Source organism: Aedes albopictus, chromosome 2 (assembly GCF_035046485.1).
Source record: "Aedes albopictus strain Foshan chromosome 2, AalbF5, whole genome shotgun sequence".
In the NCBI taxonomy this organism is placed as follows: domain Eukaryota; kingdom Metazoa; phylum Arthropoda; class Insecta; order Diptera; family Culicidae; genus Aedes; species Aedes albopictus.
In genome coordinates, this window is record NC_085137.1 from 275,424,129 (window position 1) to 275,441,693 (window position 17,565).

At 41.9% G+C, this 17,565-nt stretch overlaps 2 protein-coding genes across 9 annotated transcripts in view; one reads left to right on the forward strand and one right to left on the reverse strand.

Annotated features, from left to right (window-relative positions):
* Window positions 1-233: 233 nt before the first annotated feature.
* LOC134288989 (uncharacterized protein K02A2.6-like) overlaps window positions 234-17,565 on the reverse strand; it is a 309,084-nt gene continuing 291,752 nt past the window's right edge. The window contains exon 2 of the mRNA XM_062854966.1: window positions 234-4,168. Coding sequence (XP_062710950.1) covers window positions 262-2,454 — 2,193 coding nt within the window. The 5' untranslated portion in view covers window positions 2,455-4,168 and the 3' untranslated portion in view covers window positions 234-261. The remainder of the gene's footprint in view (window positions 4,169-17,565) is intronic.
* The window catches only part of LOC109622136 (sex determination protein fruitless), a 640,213-nt gene continuing 639,145 nt past the window's right edge, over window positions 16,498-17,565 (forward strand). For 4 of the 8 annotated variants that reach the window (XM_062854947.1, XM_062854949.1, XM_062854946.1 and 1 more), the window contains exon 1: window positions 16,930-17,559. The gene's annotated coding sequence lies outside the window, so the exon portion shown is untranslated. Of the gene's footprint in view, window positions 17,560-17,565 lie in introns of all 8 variants that reach the window. The other 4 variants (XM_062854944.1, XM_062854943.1, XM_062854945.1 and 1 more) reach the window with 2 other exon arrangements.

Consider the following 17,565-nt stretch of genomic DNA (forward strand, 5'->3'; position numbering starts at 1 on the left):
TTTTTTCAGATTTTTAGAACTTTGTTTTGATACCTAAAATCAATTTCAAAAAGATTTATTCAAATCACCTTTTGACAGCTGGGCAACTGCTTGACAGCTCCGCCCAGTACAAAATCCGACGAGGGGTGATCTGACAAATCGCTCCCATACAAACTTCAAATTGATTTTAAAATAGGTTCCCGTGCTCCAAAATGAATGAAAATTTGGATTTCGGCTCAGTTTGGCATGCAGATTCAGAATATGGAATTATCTCAACATCGCTTAAAAAGCCAATTGAATATCGTACCGCTTACAGAAATCTACCATCTCACGGCTCGAGAAGTTACTCGCGTTATCTGTTGTCAGGGTTTGAGGAATGCCAAGTCGCATAAAAACCGGCCTAATTTTGCTCAAAATACTTGCAGTAGTTGTTTGCCGCAGTATTTCAATGACTCTGAAGCGACTGTACAGATCGATCAAAACCAGTAGCGACTCACCTGATGGTAGTGGACCCAGTATATCCATACTAAGGTGACTCCAGGGCGCTTGAGGTAGATCCCGAATTTGCATTGGCTCTTGCGGTCCTGGTTGACCAACTGTCTGACAATCCAAGCAGGAGCGGATCAGATTTTCTATATCGTTGTTCATGTTCGGCCACCAAACTTTGGATCGGAGACGCTGTTTTGTCCTTTCCATTCCGGGATGACCCAAATGCGAAAGAGCGAGGACATTTTTGCGGAGACTTGACGGAATCACTAACTTTTCACCGCGCAGTAGGATACCATTCACCACGGTCAGTTCATCCTTGAAAGACAAATATCGCTTTATACGCTCCGGCCACACACCGGTTCTCAATGCTTGCTTCACGTCCACGAGTTCTTCGTCGTCCAAAGTCGCTTTCACAACATCCGTGATAGTTACTGCTGCTGGCTTCGCAAGTTCTACAATAGACATCAACATCGATTCTCCAGACTGATCGTATGTAGTGCATTCCCTGAATTGCGGTAGACGAGATAGAGGGTCCGCGATATTGGTTTTTCCCGGAACGTGAACTATCTTGAATCGGAAGGACTGTAAACGTAGCGCCCAGCGCTCGATTCTTGGGCACGATCGATGATTGGAACCGAATATCGTTTTGAGCGGTTGATGATCGGTCAATAGATAGAATTCCATTCCACGCAAGTAGATTTCCAACCTCTTGGTGGCCCAAACAAGGGCAAGGGCTTCCTTCTCGTTTTGCGCGTACGCTTTTTCCGCTTCTGATAGTCCTTTGCTGATATAGCAGATTACTCGTTTCTTGTTGTCTCGTTCCTGGAGTAACACAGCACCCAAGCCGGTACGGCTCGCATCAGCGATGAGAATGGTTTTGTCCGATGGAGAATAGAAACCCAAATTCTTCGAACTGGATAGTACTTCCTTGATCTTCGTAAACGCTTTCTGGTGACCGATGGTCCACTGGAAGCGAACGCCCTTTCTCAGCAAACTACGGAGAGGAGTAGTTAGGGTTGCCAAATTTGGGATGAATTTTCCCAAATAATTGACCAACCCGAGGAAGCTTCGTAGTTCCTCGACAGAATGTGGCTCACGACATCTATTGATAGCTTCCACCTTATCGATCGCTGGACTGATGCCTCGTTCGGAAAGCCGATGCCCCATGAACGTTACACTTCTCTTTCCAAACTCACACTTTCTTCTGTTGATCGTAATGCCAAATGACTGAAGCCTTTCCAGCACGGATCGAAGAATGGCATCGTGTTCTGCTTTCGTTTCAGCATAGATGAGGATGTCGTCAATAAAAGATACTACGCCCGGCAGTCCTGAAAGTATGCGCTCCATTACGCTCTGAAAGATTTCAGAAGCGCAATTCAGGCCAAACATTAGCCTCTTATAACGGTAGTATCCCTTAGGCGTTCCAAACATTGTGATCTCGCGGGAATCTTCTGCTAGAACGATCTGGTGAAAAGCTTTGTTCAGATCGATCTTGGAGAACCACTTGCATCTGTTGAGACGTGGCATGATACTGTCGAACGTGGGGAGAGGATGATGTTGTGGAATAATCGCACGGTTGGCATCACGCATGTCGACGCAGAGTCTCACTTCGGATGGATTCCCAGCCTTTGGTCTGACTACGAGTCTCGAGATCCATGGAGAATCGCGTGGCGCCGGTTCTATCACATCTTGCTGAAGTAGTCGTTGAATTTCCTCCTCAGTCTTCTCCCGTAAGGGAATGGGAATATTGCACTGAGTCTGCTGTACTGGTTTAACAGACCGATCGATTTGGACCCTTGCTTCCACGCCTACGATTTTGCCGATTCCGTTACTCTCGCCGCTAACAGCCCAGACCGCCGTATCAATCGTCAGAATCCCCAAATCCTTCGCAGTTTTTCGACCAAGCAGACATGGTCCTTGATTTTCGACCACGTAGATTTCCGCTTCAACCGAGGATTTACTTGTCTCTACGACAGCAGAAAACATCCCTGCCACCTTGATTCGATGATTTCCGTAAGCCTTGAGAACCTTGTCCGTCTTCGTTGTTTGTCCGTTGACCTTTACGCGATTTTTCTTCAAATGTTCCCACGTTCCACGGTCGATGACATTCACTCCCGCTCCGGAGTCAACCAGCCACTCGATCTTAATACCTCCAACAGCACACAAAACTTTCTCACCGCCGTCTGGCTCGGTTGCAAACAGGTAATGGATGTTTCCTTCCGTCGTATCGTCGCTATCTGACCCAGAGTCGTCCGAGTCACAGGATACTTCTTCATGTTCATCAAGCTTCACCCGAATAAAAAATACAGTAGAAAAACCGAACGTTGTATTGTAACAGTACTATTTAAAACCATATTTTTACAATAGACACTACTGTAAAAATAAAAATACAAAAACAATAAAATGTAATGTACAGTACCATACAGTAAATTGTAAATAAGATTTTTACAATATACTATACGGGTGGTTAAGTATCGTAACAATATAAAAAAATATTTTTCTCCATATATATTTTTTTGCAAAACCATACATTATATTGTAAATGAATTGTTATAAATACTGATACGTGGGTTTTAATAAACCGTACATTGTATGGTACACATATGGTTTCAAACAATAAAATGTACCGTAAATATATTGTTTTTAACTGTAGTTTCAGTACCGGTTATACATTTAATTAAATGGTTTTGGAATGGTTCTCTTTTGTTATGTTGTGTTGGTTTACATTACATAAACCAAATAATGTTATATTATCTTGTCATTTTCCTTCTATTAATGGCATCTCAGGCTTACTAGCATTATGAGATACGCTTTGGAAATTCTCCAGAGCGTTTTGGATAACCCTTCATATATTGGATCGCCCACGTCCAAGTCTGAGTCGAGGTCAGAGTAGTCTCTGATTGCATTAACAGTTGAAGCTTAGGCTCCCATGCCCCACCAGCCAGATAACTGGGTTTCGCAAACTAAGCATTATTTGTGGCAACACTTTGAGCGGCATGATGGAACTATGCCGAGCGCGCTAAGTATTATTAGACCACTAATGTAGTTGCATGAAGTGGGTGACGAGGTACATAAGTATCATTACAGCGTGCTTAACCGTTATTGCAATATTGAGGCTCCAGTTTGACTAAAGTTCGAAATACACGGAAATACATAACAACTCATGAGAAAACTGTCAAGTTCGATTCAAGTATAAGTTAGGTTAAAAAGCGAACCCGCAGACGAACCTATATTAAAAGTCATTTCAGTGTTCAGTCCAGTTCATGTGTTAAAGATGGCTCTACGTCAAAGATAAAGTTTGTCAATCGCATTTGATTCGATTGTGGTCGAAGGCAAGTTCACATGAGAGAAGAGGAGGAAATTCCCCTAAATGCAAATACAGAAATAATAGTGTTGATGATGAACTCATCCACTGATTTACGGTAATCTGACCTGCATCATTCCGGGTTGGCCTACATTCTTATTTCTCTCATCGCACTCTACACACCTAGCCCGCCATATCTCTTGGACCCCTGCTTGGACCTGCAGTTCTTAGGATAGGACATTTGGTTTACCACTGATTTAAACATGTTATTGATTTTCAATTGATGTTTCAACTTATTCACTTTTTTCTCTTTCCTATGAAAGCTTTCCTTTGCATTAAAAAAGTCACAAACATCAACAAAACAAAGCACGGAAAAAATGTTAAACTGAATAAATTCTGGTGTTCGATTTGAATAGGTCGAATCTGCATATGAATCACAGCAAACATACGACCTATTCAAATCGAACACCAGAAAAATAAAAAATTCACGGTAAAATAATGTTTCGGAAAAGTGAATGGTTCAAACGTAAGAAAAACAGTATAATATATTGTTACATAAAAATTCAATGTAAATGTATAGTATAGCGAACCATTTCATCACAATACACTTTATTGTAGCTGGTACACTGTATGATGCAGAAATGGTTTTCACCATAGACCCTATGGTTAGTTTTTATCCGGGCACATGTCGGAGTCGCTTTTCCGTCCGATCCTTCTGTCCCGAAGTTTTGGTTTTGCATCGCCTCTTGAAGTGACCGGTTAAACCGCATCGTTCGCATTTCCGATGTTTTGCAGGACAGTCTTCATCGTTGGCAAAGTGTAAATTTTCGCTCGCAAATCATCGGAACTGCACTTCTCAAATATCTGCTCTTTGATTTCGTCGTCCAAATGGTTCCCGTATTCGCACAAGTTCCCCTGCTCATGGAGTCTCAACACAAATTTCTCGATGCTTTCGTCAGCAGCTTGCTCCAGGTTGCGGAAAACATGCCGCTCGAGTGGGAGGCATTTCATGGGCAGAAAATATTGATCCAACAGCTTGACCGTTTCTTTGAAGTCATCGGACCCTGCAGGAACCGCCGGTGCATTTTCGCCCCGCAAGTTGAAGTAGATGTCTTGCACTTGCGATCCTGCGAAGTGCAGAAGATAGGATTTCTGCTTCTCTGGGCGAACGATGTTGTTGACATCGAGGAAAATATCGAATGCCCGTTTCCACTTTTTCCACCTAGCGCACACAGTGGCGGTGTCACCAAGGTCGAATGGCTGCATGTTGTGGTTGCTGAAAGGGTTCTCCATTTTCACAGTCTGGTGCTCCGCACTTCGCGAATATACCGACTGCTCGTAATCGAATACTGTTTTGCCGAATTAACCGATAACGACCGAATTTTCCAACTGAATGGAGTACTATAAACGTCCGGTGGGTTTTTCCGCGCTCGTCGCCAATGTTGGATTGGTTTTTCCCGATACTCGTTAATTAATAAACTCGAATTTAATCACCGAATACAAATTCCAAACACGTTTATTCGTCGGCCATCTTACTCTTTCTATCTCTACACGTCATTCCCACAGGGTGGGCAAGTTAGCAGAATCCACACTCTAAAAGCAAATACAACAGGATTCCTCCAGGAATTCCTTCGGGGATTCATCCAGGAATTCTTTCGGGGATTCCTCCAGAAATTCCTTCGGGGATTCCTCCAGGATTTCCTTCGGGGATTCCTCCAGGAATTCCTTCGGGGATTCCTCCAGGAATTCCTTCGGGGATTCCTCCAGGAATTCCTTCGGGGATTTCTCCAGGAATTCCTTCAGGGATTCCTCTAGGAATTCCTTTTGGGGATTCTCCAGGAATTTCTTCAGGGATTCAACCAGGAAGTCCTTCAGGGATTCCACCAGGAAGTCCTTCAGGGATTCCACCAGGAAGTCCTTCAGGGATTCCACCAGGAAGTCCTTCAGGGATTCCACCAGGAAGTCCTTCAGGGATTCCACCAGGAAGTCCTTCAGGGATTCCACCAGGAAGTCCTTCAGGGATTCCACCAGGAAGTCCTTCAGGGATTCCACCAGGAAGTCCTTCAGGGATTCCACCAGGAAGTCCTTCAGGGATTCCACCAGGAAGTCCTTCAGGGATTCCAACAGGAAGTCCTTCAGGGATTCCACCAGGAAGTCCTTCAGGGATTCCACCAGGAAGTCCTTCAGGGATTCCACCAGGAAGTCCTTCAGGGATTCCACCAGGAAGTCCTTCAGGGATTCCACCAGGAAGTCCTTCAGGGATTCCACCAGGAAGTCCTTCAGGGATTCCACCAGGAAGTCCTTCAGGGATTCCACCAGGAAGTCCTTCAGGGATTCCACCAGGAAGTCCTTCAGGGATTCCACCAGGAAGTCCTTCAGGGATTCCACCAGGAAGTCCTTCAGGGATTCCACCAGGAAGTCCTTCAGGGATTCCACCAGGAAGTCCTTCAGGGATTCCACCAGGAAGTCCTTCAGGGATTCCACCAGGAAGTCCTTCAGGGATTCCACCAGGAAGTCCTTCAGGGATTCCACCAGGAAGTCCTTCAGGGATTCCACCAGGAAGTCCTTCAGGGATTCCACCAGGAAGTCCTTCAGGGATTCCACCAGGAAGTCCTTCAGGGATTCCACCAGGAAGTCCTTCAGGGATTCCACCAGGAAGTCCTTCAGGGATTCCACCAGGAAGTCCTTCAGGGATTCCACCAGGAAGTCCTTCAGGGATTCCACCAGGAAGTCCTTCAGGGATTCCACCAGGAAGTCCTTCAGGGATTCCACCAGGAAGTCCTTCAGGGATTCCACCAGGAAGTCCTTCAGGGATTCCACCAGGAAGTCCTTCAGGGATTCCACCAGGAAGTCCTTCAGGGATTCCACCAGGAAGTCCTTCAGGGATTCCACCAGGAAGTCCTTCAGGGATTCCACCAGGAAGTCCTTCAGGGATTCCACCAGGAAGTCCTTCAGGGATTCCACCAGGAAGTCCTTCAGGGATTCCACCAGGAAGTCCTTCAGGGATTCCACCAGGAAGTCCTTCAGGGATTCCACCAGGAAGTCCTTCAGGGATTCCACCAGGAAGTCCTTCAGGGATTCCACCAGGAAGTCCTTCAGGGATTCCACCAGGAAGTCCTTCAGGGATTCCACCAGGAAGTCCTTCAGGGATTCCACCAGGAAGTCCTTCAGGGATTCCACCAGGAAGTCCTTCAGGGATTCCACCAGGAAGTCCTTCAGGGATTCCACCAGGAAGTCCTTCAGGGATTCCACCAGGAAGTCCTTCAGGGATTCCACCAGGAAGTCCTTCAGGGATTCCACCAGGAAGTCCTTCAGGGATTCCACCAGGAAGTCCTTCAGGGATTCCACCAGGAAGTCCTTCAGGGATTCCACCAGGAAGTCCTTCAGGGAGGAACTCCTGGGAGTCCTTCAGGGAGGATCTACTGGAATTCCTGAAAAATCCCTGAAGAAATTCCTAAAAATCCCTGAAGGAATTCCTGAAGAATCCCTAAAGGAATTCCGGAAGAATCCCTGAAGGAATTCCTGAAGAATCTCTGAAGAAATTTCTGGAGGAACACCTGGAAGAATTTCCGAAGAAACTCCTGGAGGAATTTCCGGAGAAACTCCTGGAACAATTCCTGGAGCAACTCCTGAACAAAATCCCGGAGGAAATCCTGAACGAATTCTCGGAGGAACTTCTGGAATAATTCCGGGAGGAACTTCTGGACGAATTCCCGGAGGAACTTCTGAACGAATTCCCGGAGGAACTTCTGGATGAAGTAAAGTATGATGGAAATGAATTGTAAATAAGTTATACCTAGATTGAATAAACACGCAGAAAAAAGCATGGTAAAATCAAAAATATTTCAGGTAAACTCAAATAAATTGTCAATTTGTTCTGGCAACAAAAATAAAACTGTTTGGAGCAAATCGAACGTCACATTTGAAGCAAATTCAATCCATTTTTGAAACAAACATGTATCTTCTGACTGGTTATGTTAGAAACAAATGTAAAAATTTTTGTTTTTTTGTGGCAGGTCGGCCCTACGGAAATATTTGTTTTCCAATCAAATTTACAGAATTATTTCCTTCTGTAGGAAAATCCACTTCCCGCGTGGCACTTTCAATGCCAACATCATGTAGATAACATACGCTCCCGAAATCAATGGGATTTCGTGGAAACTTTTGGTGAAACTTGCCTTTTTTGCAAGAGGAAATCTTGTTGGGTGATGCAGCGGGAACTTGAGAGTTTTGTTTATGTTCTCGACGGCGGAACGGGGGGCTCTTCAATGGGAATTGTAGAAATCAATATGTAATTGAGTTTGTTTTAAAAATTAATATTTTAGTTTTAAATATTTTATCAGTTTACCGAATAAACATGAATATTTTTGTTTCAAACGAACGAAATTTGTCTCCGTGAAGGAGAGACACTGCGCTGGTAGCGATATCAGTCAGTGCCTGGGTTTGGAGAACAAAGCCTCGCCTGTGTTTTTATTTCCAACAGGTTATGGGCCCAGGGACGCCCTGGCGGTGGTTCGGGAAGCGAGGAGACCAAGATGCGGTACCATCCAATATCCGATGAGGTATCAAGATGCGATGAGGCCTGGTGCTAATAGTCGTTGAGATATCGAGAGGCGGTGAGGATCTAGTATCTTGAGGGAACTGCGCTGGAACCAAGAGGTCGAGGCAGAGGGTGCTGGCTGATCGGGACGCTGGAGCTGGATGGCGGGAAGGTACTCGGATGAAGCTTGGAGCCAGGAGGAGCTTGGAAGCAAAGGTAGCTCGGTAGTGTAGAGCAAAGGTGCTATTAGGAGCTCAGCGGGCTTTGGATCCAGAAGGAGTACGGTGACCAGATATGCTCGGGACGCGTCGGATCTGAGTGTGTGATGAGGAGGAGTGTTGAATGGTAGGTACATTCTTGGAAGTGCATCACACAGCTCAGTGAGGAGCTAGGTATCAACTGGTAGGCAGAGATGGCATTTCACCGTAGCGATTCACTGCGGCGTCAGTTTATCGACCACACTGGGGATAGGAACATTTTTCACCACACCAAGAAGCCAATTTCTCTTGTTTTGGGTGGTAGGTAGACCAAGCGCTAGTGCGTGCTCTTGCTCGTCCGCCTTGGATCGAGTGTGGCTCACTCTTTCGCGCGCATCGCTCTCCGGCGCTCTCCCGTGTTTTCACCCAGCAGTCACCGAATTATCACCATGGTGTCGCCGGGGCGAGAACTCTCCGGCGTTTCACCGCAGCGCGCACTCTGGCGCAAAAACCTCACTGGAGCGTGCACCCGGGTGATTTTTTACACTTTCACCGAAGAGAATTTGAAATCGCTCTCGCCGCACTGTTGTGTGGCCTAGTGCTCAGGGAGCTAAGAGATTTATTTCTACCCACCAAGCTTGCACGCATCCGAATCGCAGTGGTGGATCCACATATAAGAGAAGGGCTCCTGTTCAGATGCACAGCGTGAGTGGTGTATTTTCTATTTCTCTTTCCTACACTGAGGATATGGACATCTCTGCTGGTAGGTAAAGTATGATGGAAATGAATTGTAAATAAGTTATACCTAGATTGAATAAAGGAGAGACACTGCGCTGGTAGCGATATCAGTCAGTGCCTGGGTTTGGAGAAAAAAAAGCCTCGCCTGTGTTTTTCTTTTCAACATAAACAACTTTTGGAAGAACATTTACAACACCGGTGCACGCCGAAATTTTCAGTTTGGTCCAAAAATTTGGAACAAAACAAGGATTTGGACCACCAGTGAAGTTGCCCTTAGGCATGGTAAAATGTATCACTAAAATAACTAAAACGGCCACTATGAAATGAACAGATAGCGCCACCGTAGGCTTGTGTGTTTGACGTAACTCGACTGCTGTCACCGTGTTACCGTCCATATACGGTGGCGCTTTTGTTTTGATGCGGTGAATAGCGGAAAAGTCGGCTTGAATGATCCATTAAGAATGGATGAATAGTTAATTTTACTATAATTTTTTTCTCAGTGTATGACGTGTAAGACTGCACTGAAAGACGGCTTGCGGTTATGACAAGCACAAACATGTTTTCAAATTTACTATGGCAAAACATAATCATCAACCCATAAACGCTTCTTGTGTGCATTCTATTTCCTCTCATATCAGCCGGTTCGATAGCCGAGTGGTAGCGTGCGAGCCTGGTGATCTCAAGATTCTTGGTTCGAATCCGGTTGCCAAACTTTTTTTAATGGATCATTGAAGCCGACTCACCGCATCAAAACAAAGGCGCCACCGTATATGGACGGTAACACAGTGACAGCAGTTGAGTTACGTCAAACACACAAGCCTATGGTGGCGCTATCTGTTCATTTCATAGCGGCCGTTTTAATTGTTTTAGTGATCCATTGTAAATCGGGTCCATGGTAAAATTCAAAACATTAATCTGTTGAATTGAAACGAAACTCAGTCTGCACAAATCAAGTGGCGTTGTGCATTTATGTTGACCCTCAGAATAGTATAGTTTATTGCATTGCTAACTGGATTGCGACAGAGTGCGGAATCTTAAATAAGAGTGCGATATTGCATCAAATCGTTCCGGTGTCTTCACCGCACTTATTCACCATGAGTTAATGAATAAGTGCGGTGAAAACACCGAAACGATCTTACACCAAATCGCACTTTTATTTGAGATTCCGCACTTCCTCGTCGCACTTTTAACTGCGCAATGCGCAATAAATAATTTCAACCCGAGTTTCAACCGCAAGCCGTCTTTCAGTGTGACCTGACCGTAATGCTCAAAGTATCTAAATACCAAGGTAAGAGATTCCTGCAGATGTCAAAATCGTCTGCGTTAGTTAGGCCGGAACAAATCTCATTTTCTTCTTTTGTCACTTTGGTCATAGACTCGTCAAGGGGGGGGATGATAAATAATAAATGTATTTGATGAAAATTTACCCGAACAATTTGACAAAATCGTCAAACTCATCGGATTTGTTAAGAAATTTTCTCGACGACTCTGATTACACCTTAAAATTTTTAAATCTCTTGAATAATTTATTTGTATCCCCCCTCAAAATGTCGAATTCCAACAAAAAATTCCCGCGGGGGAGGTGACATCACCGACTAAACCGACGTGCCACTCGATTCCGAGACTTGACCGAAATAATTACACGGTAAATTCAAATTGCAGTGATCGCTAGTGTCAAATTGAAAGTGACGTTTAGCCCGTCATGACATTTATAAAGCCGGCGTCGCGGCGTCTTGATCAAACGCTGTGTAAACAAAAACACGTAATGGCCAGTATTGTCAATCTGTAGCTACGCGTTGCCTCAGAATGGAGCATTACGGCAATTACGGCATACTTAAGAATTTTGGGAAGCAATTAAGGATGTTATATTAAATGTCCCAGCGTGAAAATAAATTCAAACATTGGTGGCTGTTACCGTCTGCACACTATATTCCCATCGAATTGTGCAAGCGTCGCGACGATGATGCTGCTCCTGCTGCCGTTTTAGTGACGCTGACTGGGCTGACTACTATTTCAACTTTTATTTGAAAAAATAAAATCTCCCAGAAGTCAATACTTATATGAATTAGGCCTAATAATAAATTGTGCTTTCGGAAAATTAAGATATGAAATTGTGTTCTGATGTGGCTGCAGTATGATGAAGGCATGACCGACGACGACGGCGACGCCGCGGAATACAAACAAACACTCTACGTTTAATTCAATCAAAGTATGAAATTCTGTAAGATTATTGAGTCTTTTACGCTCCTCAAAAGTTTTGTTTTGAACACAGTTTGTGAATCTATCTTTTCTTAGTTTATCATGAGAAATTTTAGTAATTGTTATGAAATAAACAGCATTATCGAATGTTTGAAAAATTTGTTCATTCCAGCACACCTATGGGTGGCATTATTTAAGAGTGTTCGAAATATTTCGGCCAAAATAGTTCCGAACCAAAATCAACAGATGGCGCTATTTTTCAACGGTTTTTATTTTAAAATTTTGGACGAAAATTTCATGAACCTTGGCACTAGCTGGCATGTCGGTTCGTCGGTGGTGACATTAGAGAAAATCGAAATTTGTGTCAGCCTTATGAAAAGTTTGTGTTTTTACACTAAAAATTTAAAAAACTAAAACTAAAAAATTAATTATTTCAGCAAAGTTTGTGAAGTTTTATTAGTTTGGATGTTTCTAAATGCTGAAAAAATATGTTTAAAACCAATTAAAAATATTTTGTCACCGATTTTCAAATGGCGATAATTCCTGTTTTATTGCATGGAGGTCACTTTTAATCCAGTGAGATGCAATTAAATAATAGGGTCCTAAAATTAAAGACGAAATCTCGCTTATATTGAATAATACGATCAAGCATGGTATTCTAATCGAAATTGTACCACCGACGAACCGACATGCCAGCTAGTGCCAAGGTTCATGAAATTTTCGTCCAAAATTTTAAAATAAAAACCGTTGAAAAATAGCGCCATCTGTTGATTTTGGTTCGGAACTATTTTGGCCGAAATATTTCGAACACTCTTAAATAATGCCACCCATAGGTGTGCTGGAATGAACAAATTTTTCAAACATTCGATAATGCTGTTTATTTCATAACAATTACTAAAATTTCTCATGATAAACTAAGAAAAGATAGATTCACAAACTGTGTTCAAAACAAAACTTTTGAGGAGCGTAAAAGACTCAATAATCTTACAGAATTTCATACTTTGATTGAATTAAACGTAGAGTGTTTGTTTGTATTCCGCGGCGTTGCCGTCGTCGTCGGTCATGCCTTCATCATACTGCAGCCACATCAGAACACAATTTCATATCTTAATTTTCCGAAAGCACAATTTATTATTAGGCCTAATTCATATAAGTATTGACTTCTGGGAGATTTTATTTTTTCAAATAAAAGTTGAAATAGTAGTCAGCCCAGTCAGCGTCACTAAAACGGCAGCAGGAGCAGCATCATCGTCGCGACGCTTGCACAATTCGATGGGAATATAGTGTGCAGACGGTAACAGCCACCAATGTTTGAATTTATTTTCACGCTGGGACATTTAATATAACATCCTTAATTGCTTCCCAAAATTCTTAAGTATGCCGTAATTGCCGTAATGCTCCATTCTGAGGCAACGCGTAGCTACTTCTTCTTCTTCTGCTTCTGGGTGCTCTTTTGCTACAAAAGAGCGGAAAATGGCGCAGCGATCTAGCGCTATATTGCCAGTTAATTTTTCGTTTATACTCCGATCGAGTTTACTTTCTGGTGAGCACACCGCGATCACGATCGATCGTGTCGATCGCTGCAGTCGTACTCAACGCGTAGCTACAGATTGACAATACTGGCCATCACGTGTTTTTGTTTACACAGCGTTTGATCAAGACGCCGCGACGCCGGCTGTATAAATGTCATGACGGGCTAAACGTCACTTTCAATTTGACACTAGCGATCACTGCAATTTGAATTTACCGTGTAATTATTTCGGTCAAGTCTCGGAATCGAGTGGCACGTCGGTTTAGTCGGTGATTGTACTTTACTCGAACTTGAAAAACAAAGGAATAATGAGAAAATTCGAAATAAGTAAAATGGTAAATAGTTCTACCACCGACTAAACCGACGTGCCACTCGATTCCGAGACTTGACCGAAATAATTACACGGTAAATTCAAATTGCAGTGATCGCTATAGCGTTGCCTCAGAATGGAGCATTACGGCAATTACGGCATACTTAAGAATTTTGGGAAGCAATTAAGGATGTTATATTAAATCACCGACTAAACCGACGTGCCACTCGATTCCGAGACTTGACCGAAATAATTACACGGTAAATTCAAATTGCAGTGATCGCTAGTGTCAAATTGAAAGTGACGTTTAGCCCGTCATGACATTTATACAGCCGGCGTCGCGGCGTCTTGATCAAACGCTGTGTAAACAAAAACACGTAATGGCCAGTATTGTCAATCTGTAGCTACGCGTTGCCTCAGAATGGAGCATTACGGCAATTACGGCATACTTAAGAATTTTGGGAAGCAATTAAGGATGTTATATTAAATGTCCCAGCGTGAAAATAAATTCAAACATTGGTGGCTGTTACCGTCTGCACACTATATTCCCATCGAATTGTGCAAGCGTCGCGACGATGATGCTGCTCCTGCTGCCGTTTTAGTGACGCTGACTGGGCTGACTACTATTTCAACTTTTATTTGAAAAAATAAAATCTCCCAGAAGTCAATACTTATATGAATTAGGCCTAATAATAAATTGTGCTTTCGGAAAATTAAGATATGAAATTGTGTTCTGATGTGGCTGCAGTATGATGAAGGCATGACCGACGACGACGGCGACGCCGCGGAATACAAACAAACACTCTACGTTTAATTCAATCAAAGTATGAAATTCTGTAAGATTATTGAGTCTTTTACGCTCCTCAAAAGTTTTGTTTTGAACACAGTTTGTGAATCTATCTTTTCTTAGTTTATCATGAGAAATTTTAGTAATTGTTATGAAATAAACAGCATTATCGAATGTTTGAAAAATTTGTTCATTCCAGCACACCTATGGGTGGCATTATTTAAGAGTGTTCGAAATATTTCGGCCAAAATAGTTCCGAACCAAAATCAACAGATGGCGCTATTTTTCAACGGTTTTTATTTTAAAATTTTGGACGAAAATTTCATGAACCTTGGCACTAGCTGGCATGTCGGTTCGTCGGTGTTAAATGTCCCAGCGTGAAAATAAATTCAAACATTGGTGGCTGTTACCGTCTGCACACTATATTCCCATCGAATTGTGCAAGCGTCGCGACGATGATGCTGCTCCTGCTGCCGTTTTAGTGACGCTGACTGGGCTGACTACTATTTCAACTTTTATTTGAAAAAATAAAATCTCCCAGAAGTCAATACTTATATGAATTAGGCCTAATAATAAATTGTGCTTTCGGAAAATTAAGATATGAAATTGTGTTCTGATGTGGCTGCAGTATGATCACAGAGAACAGACGTCCAAGTCCAGTTCTGAAACTGTGTAAGGAATTTAACGGCCTTTTGAAATCGACAACACAAGTGGCAATCGCGTGGCGCTGCAATCGGTTAATTTCCCATACTAATTTAATTCACCACTTGAAATGTTTCAACTCACCACTGACTGTGGCAATATGGTGTTTGGCGGCGTTAGTGTTGTCATCGTGTATTGGTTTGCAACCTTACTCAAGTGAAGATTCAAATCCTTACACAACTTTCTGTGTGAAATTTGTTCTAGCCTGGATGTCTGTTCTCTGTGGTATGATGAAGGCATGACCGACGACGACGGCGACGCCGTGGAATACAAACAAACACTCTACGTTTAATTCAATCAAAGTATGAAATTCTGTAAGATTATTGAGTCTTTTACGCTCCTCAAAAGTTTTGTTTTGAACACAGTTTGTGAATCTATCTTTTCTTAGTTTATCATGAGAAATTTTAGTAATTGTTATGAAATAAACAGCATTATCGAATGTTTGAAAAATTTGTTCATTCCAGCACACCTATGGGTGGCATTATTTAAGAGTGTTCGAAATATTTCGGCCAAAATAGTTCCGAACCAAAATCAACAGATGGCGCTATTTTTCAACGGTTTTTATTTTAAAATTTTGGACGAAAATTTCATGAACCTTGGCACTAGCTGGCATGTCGGTTCGTCGGTAGTTCTACTTTGACATTTGAGGTCTACCTTGTGTGACTGAGCTCGACACTGGGATTTCAAAAATGGTCCTATCTGACATACACGGTAAAAAAAAACTACTCAAAGTATGTGTTATAAGCTAGGGACGAGACAAAAGGCTAAAAAAATAAAAATTATATATTTTCAACTACGGTTAATAAAAACGTCAAAAATTGAGTAAATATGTACTCTTGAACCATATATTGTGGTTTAAAACAAGAAACTCGATAGGACTTTAGGAGCCTATTGCTTCTAAGATGGGAGTGCTTAATTTCTTAAGAAAGTTTGCTAAATAGTGATGTGCCCATACAAATCAGCGCAAACTTCATAATTATTTTTTGCTTTTTTCCTTTTCTCACGAATCCATGAATATTAGAGGGAATCTCTTACCTTGGTATTTAGATACTTTGCGTAAGGCTGAAGTCAGACTGACGTCAAGTTTTCGAAATGCACTGCACGGAAAAATATTATAACCCAAACAATAAGTTTTAAAAACTCAAATTTGACTAAACTGCTTAAAGTTTTAACTCAAAGGTGGGTTGTTTTCTCCCTCGCCCCACCGCAATGTTTTCGAAAACAAAGAGAGAAGCACCAACGCATCCGCTGCTCTTCCGTGGAAGAAGCCAAATTTGGGTTTTCTTGAGTTAACCCAAATTTGCGTCAACGGAGGCCGGTGAAAGTAACTTACCACTGGGTTAATTTTTTTTGCCGCTCTCAAACGAGAACTACTCACTCGCCACTATCGCTGTTTGACGAAAATTTGAGTAATTCCACGGAAGACCGGGATTGCGTCAAAACAACTTAAATTTGGGTTCATTTCTGGAGGTCGATTTGAATAGGTCGTATGTGCTTTTGTCGATTAAAAATTAGATCAGTTGGATTTACTTATTCTAGCGAAAACCGTTGAAATTTAACAAAGTTGATACATACAGCAGAATCCTCACAAAATAAGCTTTCCTTTCCATCATTAAAAGTCTCAAAAATATCTTCCATATTGATACAATAACTAAAATAAACTGATCGAATTTTATATCGACAAAAGCACATACGACCTATTTAAATCGAGCTCCAGATTTGTAGTTCCGTGTGGGTGGTTGACGGAGCAAACACGCTAAGATCAGTTTACCTATTTTTCTAAAATATGGGTAAATTTTATTCAAATTTGCGTAAACTTTACGCAAATAAGGGTAAATAAAACTCATATTTTGGAAAAGTGCACAACCGCATTTATAGGTAATATTATCCCATGTTTGGGTTACACGGAACCACCAAACTACCCAAAATTGAGTTCTCATATTTGAGTTTTGTTTACGTCTCGGTTTACCTATATTTGAGTATCATTTACGCATATTTGCGGTTGTGCACTATTTGGAAAAAAAGGTAAACTGATCTTAGCTTGAACGGTCACTGTAAATATATCCCAAAAAGAAGTACTTTGGATTTTCCGTGCATGCAGAAAAAAAATAATTCATCCATAATGTAGAGGCTATTTTTGTGCGGTGTATGAATAAATAACCAAGGAAAACAGTGAAAAGAGGGAAGAGAAGGCACGAAATCATCTCTCTCGTTCAATGCTTTTGAGTCTAGTGATTTTTTTTCTTCTAATCAGTCGCAAGTGCAAAAAATTCTTGGCTTATTGCGGAAAATAATCTTTAAATTGAAATCTAGTGCAGCTTCACAATGAGTAGAATCTTAGGTCCATAAAACGGAATATTGTTCGCGTAGATGTATTTATCTTTGAAGTCAAAAGCATCAGTGCGCGTATTTTGAAGAAAATGATGGCGTAAATAAGAAAAAAGACGATAATTGGGGAATTGAAAAGGTGTAAAGGCGAAAATAAATATCGCTGGTTTGCTGATGAGAGTGAAATGTGAAGAATGTTAAGGTAGAAGCAATAAAAAGAATATGCTGATTCTTGTGATTCTTCAATCGATTGTGAATAAAAAACAGAAAAAATAAAGTGCCATACAGTGGACATATTTACATAGGTATATTTTGCTAACTTGTGTGTGTGCTTTGAGATACTTAAGTGTAAACAAAGATATTTGGTGTTTTATGACGTAATTTGATGCTTGCATAGTTAGATACTAAGTGATTTAGTGATAACAAGCCGTAAATAAGAAAACCATTTCGAAAAGGTAAAG